Raw genomic sequence first — 17,580 nt, forward strand, 5'->3', positions numbered from 1 at the left:
CAGGTTTCTGATTGAAGATTCAACAGCATTAAATGTAACTTTAAATTAATAAAAATGTATATATAATTTCTTAATAAATAAAAAAAACTGTAATTGTTGACAAGTTGCTGTGGCATCACAAGATCCCACTTTTTTTTTTACGTGTCCCATTGTTTTGTTTTTTGTTGTTGAGATGTATATATATATATATATATATATATATATATATATATATATATATATATATATATATATATATATTTATTTGCTTGCATGTGAAATAAAAGAGACAAAAACAACAACAAAAAACCCAACAAAAATAGTTTCTCTCAACAGTATCTAGCATGGTTACTAGCATAGAATCTCAGCCTCTGAACTCCCACTGATATCTTCAGAATATCTGACCACTATTTTTGCCAGAAAACCAATTATACCCTAAATACAGCCTGCTTTGAGTTGTGCTAAATCTGACCTGCTTAGGAAAATCACTGAAAATTCCTCATGTGCCTGGCTTTTTTGGAAGCACAGATTGAGTGAAAGCATCAAGTCCAAGTGCCAGAGTTATTTCTCAAATCTTCTAACATGTTGAGTCATCGACGGATGAACAGTGCTGCTATTCTGCCACGTCACGTTTAGCCCAGAGGAAAGAGAACGAGCTTTGCAGATGAGCCTTTCTCCTGAATTTTTCTTTTTTTATGCAGTGCTTCATTTCACAAGAAAATACTAAAGTGGTTTTGGGAAGGTGTAATATTTACTATTAAATGAATCATACTGTCCAATGAGTCATAACGAATCATAGACGACTAGCAAAAGTGTGAACAGTTTGTACTTCAATTTGTATATATTTATGTAACTCGATGTTTGGACTATGGAATGGTGCAATTTATTGTGTAACTGTTTATAAGGCTTCGTTTCCGGTCTCTATACAAGTCAGGAGAAAATGAGTCATGAGCAAATACACATTTTGGGAAGAGATACATTTTTACAACATAAAATTACAGCTTGTTGGTTCTTGCCAAAAGGCTCATGGAACTTTCACTGATTTTCACATAAGTACCTGAATGAATGAGACCGTTTAAACCGGATGCTTTTTGTTTTATTATCGTTTATTCTTGATTAGTTCACGAAAATTCAAGCCTGTATGATCTGTGAATATAGTTGACTATTCCTATCGGACAGTTTTTATTGATCTGGGCACCATCTGTTGCCCTTTTCTTAATAATATCATATGTGTTCAATTCAATTCAAGTTTTAATTCAAGTTTATATTTATAGCGCTTTTTACAATAGACATTGTCTCAAAGCAGCTTTACAGAACATAAACATAGAGCAGAAGGTAAACATAGGAATAATAAAAGAAATAACGAATAATAAAAGAAAAAGTATTAACAGAATAAAAAATTCAAGATTATTATTATATATATATATAGTTCACAATTTGTATGTATTTATCCCCCTATGAGCAAGTCTGAGGTGACTCAGGCAGCAGTGGCAAGGAAAAACTCCCTTAGATTGGTAAAGGAATGTTCAACTGCTGAGAAAGAGTGTGAATGTATTAGATATGCTTAAATGGCTCATGCATGCATAAATGAGGAAAATTCCATAAATTGATTTCCACGAGCATGAATAGAGTTTTATTTTTCCATACATTTATCTGTGAAAAGAAAAAACTTTCCCTTTCATACAGCCTTCTTCAGTATAGGAATTGTCTACCTGATAGACATATTATATATATATATATATATATATATATATATATATATATATATATATATATATATATATATATATATATATAAAATCATCACCATATCTCCATCCAGAAGACCTGCAGCTGTAATTGGTTCTATCAAGGGGGTGAATTCTGTTGTGTAAAATGTGTGCATCAAAATAAATTAATCATGTGAGACATCAATAAATTGTGAAAAAGAGTCACATGAAACTATGTCAGAATCTTAGGAGGAAAAAAATGAAAAACGAATGTACAAAAAATAATGCAATATTTTTTTAATAAATGAAAATAATATGAATGTTGACATAAAAAAAATAATTGTCATTAACAAAAATCATGTGAAAAAAATTGTCCTAAATAAAATAAAATAAAAATAAAAAAATTTCTGAAAAAAATCACACCAAAAATGAATGAATTGGGGAAAAAAATAAAAAATGAAATGCATTGTGTGGACAAAAGCCCACGTGTGAAAATGTGTGAAACCTACAGTAACTTATGGAGTGCATTACATTTTAAAATGACCAATTAATTTATTTTCACTTCCAAGTTGTAACAGATAATATGGAAAAATTCCAAGGGGGTGAATTCTTATGCAATCTGTACAATACTGGCTGATGCTAGACATACTGTACTTCCTGAGCCTTGTTTAATATGCTTGGATGGGATTCTTTACATTCGAATAAACTTCGATATAGGCTTAAGTTATATCGGACCTATATGTGTAGGAATATGCATTGACTCTATACAGCACTCTCAGTGAGAATACAAACAGCGGGATCCACATTAATGGTGTAGATTTGGCACACAGCAGGTTAAGTGCCTGATTAACGCCGTATGATCAAACCCTGTTGAAAGGAATTTACTGTCCTCTCTCTCCATCTCCCTAATTACGCTACAATCACGGGCGTGCTATTATAATCATGTAGCGCTGTTATCGCTGCTGTTAGCATAATCATCATTATGATGATTCAAGGACAGCTTCTGTTCAACAGCATGCAGACAAGCAGTGACTCAGAAGAAGAAGCTTCTACTCAGGATACCAGTTGATATAGAAATACATCTTCTTCTTTTTTAATATTCATTTTATGAAAAAATCTAGTTTCAGTGTGAAATGATTTTAAAAAAATTGTCACCCAAATGTTTCTCATATTTATTAGACCAACAGCTTAACTGTAACCAGAGAGAATACTTGTCTGTCTTCCTCCTTCCACAAGTTCCACTAACAGAGGAAAACAGCAGAAGCAGAAAGCCAGTGGATCATTGAAACCTCTGTCAGAGCATGAGGTCAGATGCTCTATGCTACTGAAATATCAGTAATCTGATCAGACATGATGATTAATGATTCATTTCTCATAACCACACCTCTGTCTGTAGTGCTGTAGTTCCTATTACATGATATGAGAAGACAATTATTTAATATTCATGGAAGGAGTCTCCAGTGCCAAAGTTTTCTGAAATCCTCTTTTTCGTTTTTTTTCCCCCAGCAACTTGACAGGCTGTGTGTGTGTGTGTGTTTTGTTATTCCGACTTTAAAAAAAAAAGAGGCTGGTAAATGAACGACTGTTATATAGCTGCTCTAACATAAAAACGATCATCAAATTAAATTAGAAACTTTAGAATATTCTACTAGTACTGGTACAGGGAGATGTGTTGGAGATGAAACTGCCAGGTAAGAGGTAAAGAGGAAGGCCAAAGAGGAGATATATGGATTTGTTAAATGAGGACATGCGGTTAATAGTGTACTACATGCTGAGGATAGAGTGAGATGGAAACAGATGATTCGCTGTGGTGACCCCTAACGGGAAGAAGACTGCTCGACTGATCCCACCATCTCTCGGGGTAAGAGGTAGGTATACAGCAAGACTATTACCATTCTAGCACCAAGGTGATAGAATGAACTTCCTCTAGATGTCTGAACAACTGAGTCACTGACCGTCTTCAAACGACCTGTTACTGAAATACATAAACTAGCACTTAACCTTTTTTAAAAAAAAAAAAAAAAACAATCATAGTTTTAGGTTGAAGTAACCTAGTAACTTTGTGACCTTGTGAACCAGTGTTAATGTATTCATTGATCATTGGGGCAAGTCATGGTTAATGGTTAGAGAGTCTGACTCGTAATCATAAGGTTGTGGGTTCGAGTCTCGGGCCGGCCACGACTGAGGTGCCCTTGAGCAAGGCACCGAACCCAACAACTGGGCGTGGGCGCCGCAGCATAAATGGCTGCCCACTGCTCCGGGTGTGTGTTCACGGTGTGTGTGTTCACTGCTGTGTGTGTGCACTTTGGATGGGTCAAATGCAGAGAACTAATTCTGAGTATGGGTCACTGTATTTAGCCGTATGTCACTTCACTTCATTGATGAATTCAAAGCACTTTTGTATGTCGTTCTGCAAAACGGCGTCTGCCAAATTCCGTAAATGTCAACAGGATGAACTTTTTAATAGCATGGAAGTCAATAAAAAATTTTTTTGTAAGGTAAAATATTATAAATGTGCTTGGTTTGAAGTGGTTAGGATAATGGCTGATTGGGTTTTAACGCTAAACACTAAACGAAGGTTTTAACGCTAAACACTAAACGAGAACATGTTTCCAAAGTAACTCGAACCTACGCACAAATCTTCTCACAATGTACTCCAGTTTAAAGTTTATTGTCATCCACAGAGTATACACATCTGTACCATGTTCACTGACTAATCATCGACTCATTCATCCTACATTTATAGTAAAACACTGATATTATATCCTCATGTCCTTCTTCTTTTTAGAACCATAGCTGGTCAAAAGCATACGTTGAATGGAGTACAAAGCTGGTCCAAACCCGCTCACGGAGGTAAAGCAGGTAAAGATGATGAACCGTGCGGTCAGGCGGCGATCAGCGACATCCAAGCGTTTTTCCTCAGAGCCTCAGCTCTCTGTTTACAGACAAAGCCATCGAGAGCGTCAAGGGCACTTCACACAGCGTGAACCTTTCCCATGGAGCTTGTGTTCACTGGAAGGATAGTGGTGAACTGTTAATTTATGAAAATAAATTCATTAATATTCAATAAAATTGCTGCAATTTACGAGAGAGACTACAGAGACATTTCGATTATTTTTTTTTGATCTGCAATATTAGTAATGTTGAAAAATCAATATGTGATAATTCAGTATGCAAAAGTGGTAAAAAATAAACAAATAAAAACAACAAAAATAAATCTAGTAATTTAACAGCATGCTTTGCATCAGAGTCTCGAACTAGAACTAAATTTCTACCATAGAGTTGAGTCATTTATTCTGCTGTAATTGTGCACATTTTTGTTCCAATTTCCTGAAATATATCTGTACTGCCTTTACAAGGTATAATCCCAGACTCTGGTCGATTTTTAAAAATCACTATATCAGAATTAATTTGAAAGTTTTCTGTCGTATCTTGAGCCGTTTTTGTCACACCAGACAAATACGTTTAAAAGAAAACGCTTTCAATACAAAAATTAATAAATAAATAATTAAATTAGTGTTTATAATGAAACATAAAGTCACGAGTCATGTGCCTCTCGCTTTGGAACGGGTATGTGTGTAATTAAACTTGTCAGCATGTTAATTAGCTAATTAGCTCTTCATTCCTCTGTGCGGTCATAGAGACTGTTACTATAGCAACCGCTCGGATGAAACCAATCAATTTCAACACCGTAAAATGAAAAGCCCTTAATTGTGATCAAGTGTGAAGAGGATTTTTTTTTTTTTTTTAGAAAAACAACAAAAACACTATCAGTAATGACAAGATGAGTGTGAATGAAATGACAAGTGACAAGAAAATGATTTTACACACCAGAGAATGAAATGTGGAATATGGATCATGTTTCTGTGGTACGTCTTCTGCTAGACGTTGATGATGTTATGTTTATTTAGTGGTGGTGCAATTAAGTGGTCTTTACAAAAAAAATAATAAATAAAAAAAAAGTAAAGAATGAATTAATTAGAAAAAAAAATTGCAGAAATTTTCACCTCCCAGTAACACGACACCTCTGAGTTAGTTCGATATGATGGATCGTTTCTGTAGATTTGCCATCAGTTCACTTACTCGACAGAACACACTATATCCTCACACCCATTGTTAATAATCGAACAAATTAGTCCATTTAGTATTGCAATATAATTGAAAGTTTGTTCAGTAAATAATCCTACCTGCTATAAAAACTTTAACAAATGGTGGTGACTCTAAAATGAAATTGCTTAAGCTTCGCATCATATATACAAGTATCGTATCATATCGTATCGTACTCACCGAGATTCTGTCCGACATCTGCATACTTGAACAATGTTAGGTTGTTGATGGCTACATTAACTTAGTTTGTCAGAAGATGAGGAGGGCGATGATAAAGGAGCAAAAAAAAAACAACTGAAAAAACGCTAACGTTGACACTGAAACAAATCAGGGCGGGTTCCCAACGTATCGTACCATATACGCTGCTACGATCGCCTGCCGTGCGAAATGTAAAATATTTGTACAATTTTGTCGTATCGCTATCGTACATCGCAATATCGAAAATTCGTAAGCCGAACTATCGTAACTCTGAGAGTATCTGTATATAATATAAGCAGGTTTGGACTTCAGATATGAAAGTTCATCCGATGAAGATAAACAGGTAGAAGAGATGTTAGTTTTCCCAGAAGCACATTGCCTAGTTGACGTGCTATAAAGTAAGCGTGGCTTCTTTGGATTCTTTTCTTTCTGTGCAGGTATTCCGTAAAACCGCACTCTTGTTTGCTGTTTAAATGATAAGCCACAACCCCACCTGTTGCTCAGGTGTGTTGTGAGCTGGAAGTATGGCTCCGACGTGGCCCAGACCTGGAACTCGACTCGGTTGACCTCTCAACGTCACCGTGATTGTAGTGGGGGCTTTAAGACCTGTTTTACACACATACACACACACACACACACACAGATTTTAGCTGAAAACCTGGTTGCCTCCACCACAAGTATAAAATGTGACCCCCAATAAGAGTTCCTTCAGTACTTTCAAATCAACACAGAAATGGTTAATAGCAGCAAATAAAGAACAGCTTTACAGAAGTACAGAAACAGAATAAACATTTAAAAACTTAAAATTAATTTACTATACATCTCTAACATATATCCTTCTGTCCCTAATGAAGAAGCCCGAGGCGACGTCGGTGAGGAAAAACTCCCTGAGATGTTATGATGAAGAAACCTTAAGAGGAACCAGACTGAGAACGGAACCTCGTCCTCATTTGAGTGAAACTGGACAGGAAATAATATAAATGTAAATCATGTCCTTTCTAAATAAAGGAATATCTCATGATCTCGGTCTCCAGATTTGAACCTAACTAATCCTTGTAGATCCTTCTACAAGGGTCGCTAAGCTGAAAATATATCCTTAAATATTATCTGTAAGAGTGTCAATCATTTTTAATTATTGTATTTGGGGGGAAAGGGGAAAAAAAATCTGATATCAATACCGGTATCTGCTGTAGGTCCACTACAGTACCTCACTTATTTGCTTATGCTTGTGGAAAACGGTATAATGGCAAAGACACCATGCCACAATAAATGACACAAGCTTTATATGTACAGTATGCTGTGGTGTTGTATCTTTATATGATGAAGTATAATGTGGCTTTTGGATCGATTATACACCTGAAGGTCTGAATGTACTGGAGAAATGAATGGCTTAAGGGGAAACAAACAAAAACTAAACCAGAATGAACAGAAAATGGTTTAAAAAAAATAAGTGTGTGTGTGTGTGTGATAGAATCAGTTTATAAAGAAAAGAAAGTAAATCATAATCTAAAGATGATGTGAATATAATAATATAAAGGTTGCTCAGCGCCCTCTGCTGACCAGAAGATGATTTGCAAGCCACTTTAATTACAGTGTGTGTTTGTTTACTCTGGAGGAAAAGAAAATCTACATAAGGCAAAAGATGAGGGGGAAAAATGACAAAGCTTGACATCAGTGATGCTGGTTTCTTGTTTTTTTTTTTTTTTTTGTTTAATGAATGCATTTGTGAGTGAATGTTGAAAACAGTACATGTGTCTCGCCAAATAACACACAAAAATTAAAAGGACAAAACATAAGAACATGAACATAATGAGAACACACAAAGACAAAAAAAAGATGGTGACTTAAGAACTACATGAACATCAAGCGTAATGTAGTTCTTCCGACCTTCATCGGTGAACTGGAAAGGTGTTGATGCCTTCTGTCTAAACCTGAAATCGAACTAGGCTGCATGATGCTTTTCTATAATGTAAGCAGTCCTCCTTTATGATACATATGTACAAGCGTGGATTTTACATTTTATTTTATTACTAAATACAAAAGTATTTTCCCTCTCCTACTTCTGTTAGTAAGCACTTTTTCGTCTTCTCGCTTCTTGGCAGTTGGGGTCGCTTTGCTAAGCCAGGTTACAGCCGGTAGTCATGGCTACGTTTCCCTGAACCCTACTCAGCGAGGTCTTCTCTGTTTGGTGGAGCGCGATGTTGATAAGGACGTACCCGCGCTCTGATTGGCTACGTGGGCCAATCCCGGGAGGCTGTTTGCCAGCTTTGCCAGGTTGCTGTTGGAGAGGAGCTGATGAATGGCTGTGTTTTTAGGCACTCCGGAGCCGGAGACGACGGGAACAGCGCGCATCAGAGTGCCACCTGCTGGACTGAGTGAGGTTAACACCTGCCCATGAGCCGGAGCCTTCCCTACTGATGTCTGAGAAAGAAAGAGGGAGGGATGTTGGATGTTTGTATGTTCAACAAAGTACACTACAGACTGCAACAATAGACACTAAGGCATATCTTCTGAGCCTGTACCTGTGTGCTAGAGGGTAAAACTTGGGACTTAGTGCCGATCTCCTGCAGGCTGAAGCTCAGGCCCTGCAACAGGCTACTAGCAGAGGTAGCTACAGAGAGAGACACACACACACACACACAGTAAGAGTCAGACATAAGCATTACAAAACAATGGCTTTATGCAACTGTAGGCCAAGTACTCCTCACTGCACGACCAAAAGTGTGTAGGAGGTTTTCTAGCTTCTCTACCTGACTGGAGTCAAATCACAAGCCCAAGGGGCAAAGACAACCAAGTGTGAATCAGGATGGATAATTATGCGGTATAATAATTTCGAGATCAGATTATAATTCCAGCTCAGACTTCTCCTTCTGGACTATTGGCTCTGCAGTATCTCCCTTTTACCTTGTGCAGAGGTTTGGACCTGTGCTGGGGTGGACGAGGAGGTGGGCATGACTCCGCCCTGCAGGCTGTGGAAGGAAGCTCCACTCGAGCTGAGACCTCCGGAAACATCAGTCAAAGCTCCACCCCTACAAACACACACAAGCAAATTAGCATGAAAGCATTAAAAGCACCAACAATCATATCTGTAACATGATATTTTAACTGCATCGATCATACCTTCATATTTACAGCATGTTGTGTATGTACCCTAAACCTTTTAGATACATTTGTCTGAGCAACTAAAAACATTATGTACAAACCTTTGTGTGGCCAAAAGTCCGGAAAGATCTTTGGCACCTGATACAGTTTGGCCCATTGTGACTGTAAGGGGTTTTCCAGATACTCCTAAAGTAAAAATAAGTATTCAATTACTTCCTGTGTATTTTCATGCTACGATCGTAATTTTCTCGCTTTACTTGTGCTTTTAGATAATGAAAATAAAAGGTATATTATACACTTTTTGTGTGTTTACCTTCCTGGATGCCAGGAGGCACCGTGGCACCGGCGGCGTCAGCGTGGGAGACGATGGTGACTTTGATCTTGGCTCGTTTGGATTGCTTTGTGGGGATGGTGGGACTAGGGGTCTGCCTCCTCTTCAAATGGAGCCGCTGGTCATTCTGCTCCAAACCTTCAACCTGTTCGCCAGACACGGGCACTGCAGCGGCACACAAAGAGCAAGGTACGGGATTTGCCAAGTCTGATACTATAAATTAGGATTTTAATGATTATCAGACTCAGTTTGGAGGACAGAACTCATTATACTGTGTTTCTGATACAGCTGCAACAAATCCAACAGCATTTTATGAGGTACTATTTATGTCTCACTGTCTTTGTTTGCCCTGTGTGTCTCTGACTGACAGTTCCAGTGAAGGACACTTGAATCAGATTCAAAACGGTTTTTAAAGCTACGAGGACGTCTGAAGCACTGCCATATTATTATATCGATGATCCTCAAAAAGGGCAATGTAATCCATCACACCATCAATTCATCTGATTGCCCAAACACTACTCCGCACTACTGGAATTAGATTTCTTTTCCCCTTTAAATGTGTACATATTGTCAATGTATTTTCCCCACAAACAGAGCAAAGGGTTCACAAAGCCAAGTTTCTTTACTTAAAGAGCTTGAACTTCAGAGGGATTAAAAAGAACAAAGGAAAAAAGTTTTTAGATGAGTGATGCAGAGAGAAAGAGAGAGAGAGAGAGAGAGAGAGAGAGAGAGAGAGAGAGAGAGAGAGAGAGAGAGAGAGAGAGAGAAAAGGAGAAGGGAGACATACTCACCAAACAGACAGGAAGGGCTGCCAGGAGGAAGACTCTTCCTCACCAGCATGTTCTGTTTCATAAACGCAGCGAACTGAGCTGCAGTGGATGGAAGACAAAGGTACACGGAATGAAGGGGGGGAAAGAGAAAAAGGAGAGGAAAAAAGGAAACAGTCCGGTGTACACATCATGGGGAGGTGAAATGAACTGAGGAAAGGTGACTGCTTACAGTGGAGAGAACTAACAACTAATCTACAACTAATTAAAAAGAGACCTGATTCAACAACGCAAAAACACAAAGTCAGACACACACACACACACACACACACAGACAGTGCGTGTGTGTGTGATTGTGTGTGGTTTATGCTGTGTTTATCAGTGTGCACATTCTTTCCTCCTCACCTTGAGCTTGTTTGTGTGTGAGCACGGTTCCGGATCGCTGCATGTGTGATTTGAGGAGCTGTGTGGCGGTGATGAGGCTCGACTTCTGAGCCGAAGACATGGTGGACTTGGGTTTGGGACTGGCAGTGGGACTGCTGCACACACTGGACATGTCCTACAGGGTGACACCAACATGGGAAACTCAAGTCCTTATCTTCTATAGCGAGATACAAAAAATCTGATACCCTTGAATCTTATTAGTCAGAAGGCGCTGATTAATTGTCAATAATCAGCAATATCACAGGTGTAGATCGTTACGCTTATTCTAATAGATTATCTTTTCTAGAGTAATAGTATGATGGACACGCCATGGTAATGTGACAAGTTGTGTTGTGCTCATTTCAGCTGAGAGAAAGAGAGGCTAAACGTGCTATAACGTAAGGAATAATAGGTGTTTCAAAACATTTGAGGGCATTGCACAACATTCATCTATTTGTAACATTAAATGGATAAAAGGTTTGAGCTGTTTTAAAAGAATAACAAAAGCTTCCTTGCATCAGGTCTCATCACACTACCTTGTCTTATAATAGCACGCCCCCTAGTGTCTTATTCCTCACATGAGCTTCACTCTAAACAACTAACAAGACTCCACTGTGGTCACTTGATCACAGACACCTCAACAAAATGACTTTTTGTAAAATATCGGTCCTACTTTTTTCGGCCAGTAGGAACAATATAAAAGTTTCAATATGATCACACCATCACTACACCCACTGAATTTGTGATCTAACCTCTGATCCTGAGGGGGAGATGGGAACCCTGATGGCTGGTGAGGACGGTCGCGATCTTTCTGTCTCAAAGGGCAACTCACGACGTGGTTTCTTTTTCTTCTCAGCGTCCAGATCTCGTGTTTCCCCGGAGGTGAGGCTGGGACTCTCTGCTCGCATCAAAATGCCTGTCAGGAAGTCCACGATCTCATCCTGAAAAAAACAAACAAAAGAAATCTCAGACCATTGGTCAACTTATCAGAAAACATTTACTTATCATTTTTTTGTGTGTGTCATGTCAGTTGCATCATGACATCAATGGCAGGCAAACAAACACTGCATATAGTATACTTTCCATTACACCCTCCATGGAATTCTATATCTTACTATGTGTTTATTATATTATCTACTGTTCGCTGTAGCGCTGTAGCAGTTAAGAAAAACCATTTCATTGCATGACATCACACATATGTAATATGTACATGACCTGGAGTTAAGAACCTGAAGCCATTAAAATCTCTGATGTTGGTTTCTGTGTTTTACATGAAAAAAGACGTGTGAACCTGAATGCAGCGATCAACCATCGTCTGTGTCAGGCCTTCGGCTTTCATCTTTGAGGAGCAGATCCTGCGACGTGGACAGAGGGAGAAAATAAAAAATAAAAAAGAGCGAGATGAGTTCAGCTGTGACCTGATACATGCTTTAATCCTGCTTTAATGGGGAAATTACACGATGTCATTTGAAAGGTGACTTTGTGCTGCAACCAAAACTGCTAACTAAATACTGTACAAGACAATTAACACACACACACACACACAGTGATTCGGCATTCAGGATTATAATAACAGCAAACACTAATGTAATAGCCATCACACACACTGTTTATGACCCGACACACCTAAGGTTGTCATCAGCCCCTCCTACGACCACCATGCTGTTGTCTGCTCGGATCTTCTCCCTGAAGTCCTCCATGTTCTCTGTGCTGCACTGCAGCGCATTCTGGCCCACCACAAACAGCACAGGGGTCTTCATGTCCAACACGGGGTCATCCACATCCTGCCCGGAAGAAAAAAAAACAAACAAGCACACGGTCGTGAACATATTCTTACTGCCTCCGTATTTTGACATCAAAAAGAGTGTAATAATTTTCATTTATTAAGAAAATAAGGTGACGACATTCAGGACTTACCCCTCGGGATCCACTGACTGTTTGCAGAGGGAAACCCAGACACACAACTGCAGTCACATGCTCCATAAGTGACACCTACAGGTACCGTAAAGTAAAAACACTCAATATTTACTCCGATACATATCAATTTAAGTGTTACAAATGACAACCTGTGTCTAAACTGACTTACATGGCAAGCGATCAGTGCGCCAACGTTCCAGCCAACCAGGATGATGGGTTTGTGAGGGAAGTGACTGTGTATCTGAAACCAAATGACCAAATCAATTCGGAAGCCTATTCCAAAAGTGAGCATTGATCAGCCTTAAGCTTCAAGTGTTTCATCAGTCAGAATTCTGGGGCTCTTTTTCAGACAAACTCTCACCTCGATGACTTTCCCCCTGACGGTGGCAATTAAGTGCTCCAGACACTGAGTGATGCCGATATTAGCACCACTGCCCACGTGAGTGCTTATGGGAATGACCTGAGACAAAGGAAGTCATAAGTCATTTATAAAGTGTGATTAAAAAGGTGGAAATCAGTGTGGAAGATGGACTGAGAAAGAGAGAAAGAAGAGATGTACAAAAAGAGAAAGAAAGAAGAGATATATATATATAGAGAGAGAGAGAGAAGAAGAGATATACAAAGAGAGAGAGAGAGAGAGAAAGAAGTGATAAACAAAGAGAGAGACACAGAGGTATGTAAAAAAAACATACAGGGGAAATGAGGCAGTACAAAAGAAACAAGATAAAAGAAGACAGACATGAAAAAGAGCAGTAAAAAAAACAAGAGAAAGAGACAGATAGCAGCAGAGAGGCAAAGACAGAACAGCAGAGAAGAGAGAAAAAGCATGTCTGTGTGTGTGTATTTGCATGACGTGTGTGTAAAACTTGCTTTGCCTAAACAGGAGAGCTGCGATTGCCAGAATCTCACTCTGCGGGAAGTAGAGAAGGTGGGCACCATCGGTCCTGATGGACACATCAGGATCAGAGGTGAACCAGGAAGTTTACTCTAAATACATAAGAACACACACACATCAGATCTCAGCAGTTTATGTAAATAAACAAACATCATCTAATCAGCAGCTAATCATTTATATAATACACTCGCCTTCATTACACATACCGGTTTGTTTTGGGACAGCACACCAACAGCTGGATCCCAGGGCCGCTTCAGGAGCAGAGACAGCGCCTCGGCCCCCGCCGCACCCGATTTAGTGGATGACGCTGACAGCATCCGCTCGATCAGAGAAGGAACCTGATAAATTGTAGAAAAAACGAAATGAGCCCGTGTCTATAAGGTGGATCTCAGGATAATTTTGAGGACAGTGTTTTCACCTTGCTTTTGAGGGTCTGCAGGACGTCCAGGTAGGCGGCCAACATGGCCAGGCTCAGAGATGCCACCAGGGTGGTGTGTAGCCAGTGAGTTAGTTTAGTATCCCAGTTCACGCTGGCCAGCGCGTGACGAACCTTACGGGCACATTTATCCACCGCAATCCGGCGCAGGACTGGCTCGTTACACACCTGAAGGAGGATCGGACACACAGGCACACCATAAAATTCTCATATGCAGGAAAAAGTTCCTGGTCACGAATTACTGATGTAAATTAATCTAAATGTGTCAACCGGAAATATTAAATAAATAAATAAACAAACAATGTACAGCCCATCGATTATAACATTCAGTGCATAGAATTAATGAACTATTTGATTGTGATATTTAATTGACTAGGTTAAGTATACCATGCTGCATTCAATGATAAGGCTTTTTATTAAAAAAATAATTTAAAAAAAATATAATAAAATAAAAATAAACACCATGCTTAATTCTAGCTGACTCACAGTTTCATTAGCCAGCCTGGCAAGTCTCTCGGCCTGCAGAGCCTTTAGGACTTTATTAAACAGCTTGTTTTGAGCCATCGTCCACCCGGTCCTAAAAGAGAAACGAACAGACATCTTCACACCTCACACTGCTATACAATGAATAACGTGATATGTGAACAATTCATGAATAATTCATAGGTGAACTATTTGTTTGGTTTTATACCAGAGCAATACTGACCATCACCCACGTTCCACAACATTCAATTAAATGATATGTAACTTTAAACAAATAAAAAAATAATAATCACTGGTAAATTAGTGTGGCTTATGTAAGATCATCGCTAATTACATTTCAGTTAGTAGAAGGAAAGGGAGGGGAAGGAAGAGAAGAAAGACGGAATGAAAGAAAGAAAAAAGGACAGAAAAAAGGACAGAAAGAAAGAAAGAAAGAAAGAAAGAAAGAAAGAAAGAAAGAAAGAAAGAAAGAAAGAAAAAAGGAAAGAAAAAGAAAGTAAGAAAGAAGGAAAAAGAAGGAAAGAAAGAAAAACAAACGAAAAGATAGAAAAAGAGAAAAACAAAAAAGGAAAGAAAAAGAAAATGAAAGAAAGAAAAACAAAAGTTGAGAGGAAGATGGAAAAAGAAAAAAGAAAAAGAAAGAAAAAAGAAAGAAAAAGAAAGAAAGACTGAAAAAAGAAAAAGAAGGAAAGAAATATTGAAGGAAGGAACGAAAGAAAGAAAAAGAAAAGAAAGAAAACTAAAAGAAAAAGACAAGAGAAAAAGAAAGAAAAGAGAAAAAGGAAAAAATGTAAATAAAAGAATGAAAGGATGATGGAATGATGATAGAAGGACGATGGAAGGATGATAGAAGGACGATAGAATGATGGTGGAATGATGATAGAATAATGGAATAATAGGAAAGGAAGCCATATATAAAAACCACACCAAACTGAATGTCATTGAGAAAGATCCTGGATTCTGATCAGAAACCTCAGTGTAGTTCTCGTACTTGTTAATGTGATCTTCCCAGTCATCTGGAGGCAGTGGTCCATCAGCAACGGTCCGAGCGAAGAGAACGTGACGTTCGCACTCGTTCATCACACTCCGGGCTTTCTGGTTGTCATAGAGAGGCATGGGAGTGGCTGTGACCGTCTCGACATCCACTGACATCTCAGACTCCCTGTAAAAGAAAGTACATATACAATAGTAATGAACTTGTGAGGTTTGGTAATTACTGCATCTTCACATTTATCTTTATAGTGATGCAAATTTACTACAATGTCACTAATGTGAATTAAAGTTCTTCAAAAGACAAAACACTGTTTTAAACATAAAAAAGGGAGTCAAAATAACACCATTACTCACACAGAGGTGTCCTGCTGGTGGCGCGGGGTGACGAAAAGCATGCGGGTTGGCCGAGCACTGCTAGCATCTGGGTGGGCGTTCCAGGGCTTGGCATAGCTGTGGTCCAGGAACACCAGGTCCAGTTCTCTCTCATGCACCGACAGCTGGAAGAGCAGCGACGTGCCCATGCGGCGGGCCGACGTCTGAAATTCCCGCTCTCCACCGACGCGGTACATGGTTCTCTAAAGGCAAACGGGAGCACTGAAGGTCCCACAGAAACGAGGTGCATTCAGCTCAAACATGAGCTCGACAGAGCTGTGGAGAAATCAGTGGAGAGTCACAATGTCAGAAGCAAGCATTCAGTACATATGATGTCCTCTGTTGGCTTCTAGCAACTTTTTCAGCCTGTATTAACTACTTTGAAGTCGCAATTAACACATTCTTCATACTCCTACGGATTTATTAAGCCATGGACGGACTAAGAGAACAGTCAGAATCAAAATCCAGTTGAAGAGGAAGTATAGTATAGCTCAAGAATATATCAGAATCAGAATCAGATTTATTCGCTACGTGTGCACAGACACACAAGGAATTTGTTGGCGTTTTTAAGGTCCTCTTGATACATACACACATATATAAATATATACATATCTGGCATGAGAAGAGTAAAGACGTAAACAGTAAGGATTTACATATTTACATAGTATATTTATTATATTGCAGGATATATAAACTTCTAGTCATAGATCACCAGTCACTCAGCTGGTCAGACATCTAATGGAAGCTCATGCCACCAAATAAGTGACAGAACAAAGAAGAACCCTGACGAACAACTGTTTTTTTGGCTTTTTAGAAATTCATTAGTTTTAAATCTGATGCAGGCATATAGAGGAAGCCAGTGAAGGGAATGTAGTCATGAGATGGTGTGAAAGAACTTTGGTTGAAGGTTAAAAGCATTCTGGATCAGATGCAGAGGTCGAAAGGCACGAATGAGTTGTAGGAGTACAAAGATGACAAGGAGAGAAATGAAGAAATCCTTCTGATGGTGCTTAGTTGAAAAATAATCCTAAAAATCGGTTTTTACCATAAATTTTAACCGCATGGTCTGAAATATCGCGATATTACATGATATACCGCTGATTAAACACAACACGCCGCCCATTGAATTACACTTACACTCAGGCTAAAAAAAAATTGGCAACATGTTTGTTTTTTAACAACCAAAATTGAGGAAATAAACGATAAATAAAAGATAAAAATCTCAACACTAACTCGACGTGTATGCTGGCTAAAAACTAGCTAGCATGTAGCTACAACTAGCTAGCATGTAGCTAAATCAATGTTAGCATACTTACTCTTTTCCCAATCCGCCGTCACCACAACACGTATCTTCACGTCATTTTCGTTTTTTTATCACGTCCTCAAGATGACAGGATAATTATATAGAAGTTATTATCAAGCTGAAGCTACAAAAAACTTATTTAAAAAAGGAAATGTGACGTTAGCCTCACGGTATATTTATGGCTGCCTCGCTTTTGTTTTGCTACCGCGCCTCTACGCGAGACACATAAAACCCAAAACGGATTTCAACTGAAACTAAATCTAACGGATTAGTGCGCATAAAACCCGGACTGGATTTTTTAAGAATCGCCTAAAACAGTGCGCTGTAGAATTCTGGAATCTATTTGGTCAGAATTTGTTGATTCACTCTCACTCTCTACCGCTTTATCCGAACTACCTCGGGTCACGGGAAGCCTGTGCCTATCTCAGGCTTCATCGGGCATCAAGGCAGGATACACCCTGGACGAAGTGCCAACCCATCGCAGGGCACACACACTCTCATTCACTCACGCAATCACACACTACGGACAATTTTCCAGAGATGCCAATCAACCTACCATGCATGT

The 17,580-nt window shown here is 38.9% G+C and overlaps 1 protein-coding gene across 5 annotated transcripts; it reads right to left on the reverse strand.

The window, feature by feature from the left end:
• Positions 1–4,343: 4,343 nt before the first annotated feature.
• Positions 4,344–17,254, reverse strand: kansl3 (KAT8 regulatory NSL complex subunit 3). Of its 5 annotated transcripts, none has more exons than XR_003441285.2 (22): positions 17,029–17,254; positions 15,695–15,988; positions 15,339–15,509; positions 14,351–14,441; positions 13,847–14,032; positions 13,635–13,766; positions 13,404–13,520; positions 12,895–12,993; positions 12,703–12,774; positions 12,534–12,608; positions 12,243–12,400; positions 11,908–11,971; positions 11,369–11,557; positions 10,599–10,752; positions 10,218–10,295; positions 9,409–9,591; positions 9,197–9,281; positions 8,898–9,022; positions 8,516–8,604; positions 8,210–8,414; positions 5,976–6,599; positions 4,344–4,700 (listed from the first exon to the last, which is right to left on the reverse strand). XR_003441285.2 is itself a non-coding variant. In XM_047800136.1 (22 exons), exons 2-22 carry the CDS (start codon positions 15,907–15,909, stop codon positions 4,663–4,665), a joined length of 2,658 nt encoding a protein of 885 aa, XP_047656092.1. In that variant the 5' UTR covers positions 15,910–15,988; positions 17,029–17,254; the 3' UTR covers positions 4,344–4,662. The 5 variants fall into 5 exon arrangements, 3 of the variants coding, with proteins under 3 accessions (XP_047656092.1, XP_027007289.2, XP_047656093.1); XR_003441286.2 differs by having other exon boundaries at positions 4,344–4,719; XM_047800136.1 differs by having other exon boundaries at positions 4,344–4,719; positions 6,487–6,599.
• Between the last annotated feature and the right edge of the window lie 326 nt (positions 17,255–17,580).

Source organism: Tachysurus fulvidraco, chromosome 14 (assembly GCF_022655615.1).
Source record: "Tachysurus fulvidraco isolate hzauxx_2018 chromosome 14, HZAU_PFXX_2.0, whole genome shotgun sequence".
Classification (NCBI taxonomy): domain Eukaryota; kingdom Metazoa; phylum Chordata; class Actinopteri; order Siluriformes; family Bagridae; genus Tachysurus; species Tachysurus fulvidraco.

Bases quoted from the DNA above. Each gene is read 5' to 3' on its own strand.
- kansl3 (XM_047800136.1), bottom strand. From the start codon at position 15,909: ATGTACCGCGTCGGTGGAGAGCGGGAATTTCAGACGTCGGCCCGCCGC. The intron at 11,972-12,242 runs GTGTGTCGGGTC...TCCACGTCGCAG, and splicing joins GGGGCTGATGACAACCTTAG to GATCTGCTCCTCAAAGATGA. The intron at 9,592-10,217 runs GTGAGTATGTCT...GTGCCGCTGCAG, and splicing joins CAGCCCTTCCTGTCTGTTTG to TGCCCGTGTCTGGCGAACAG.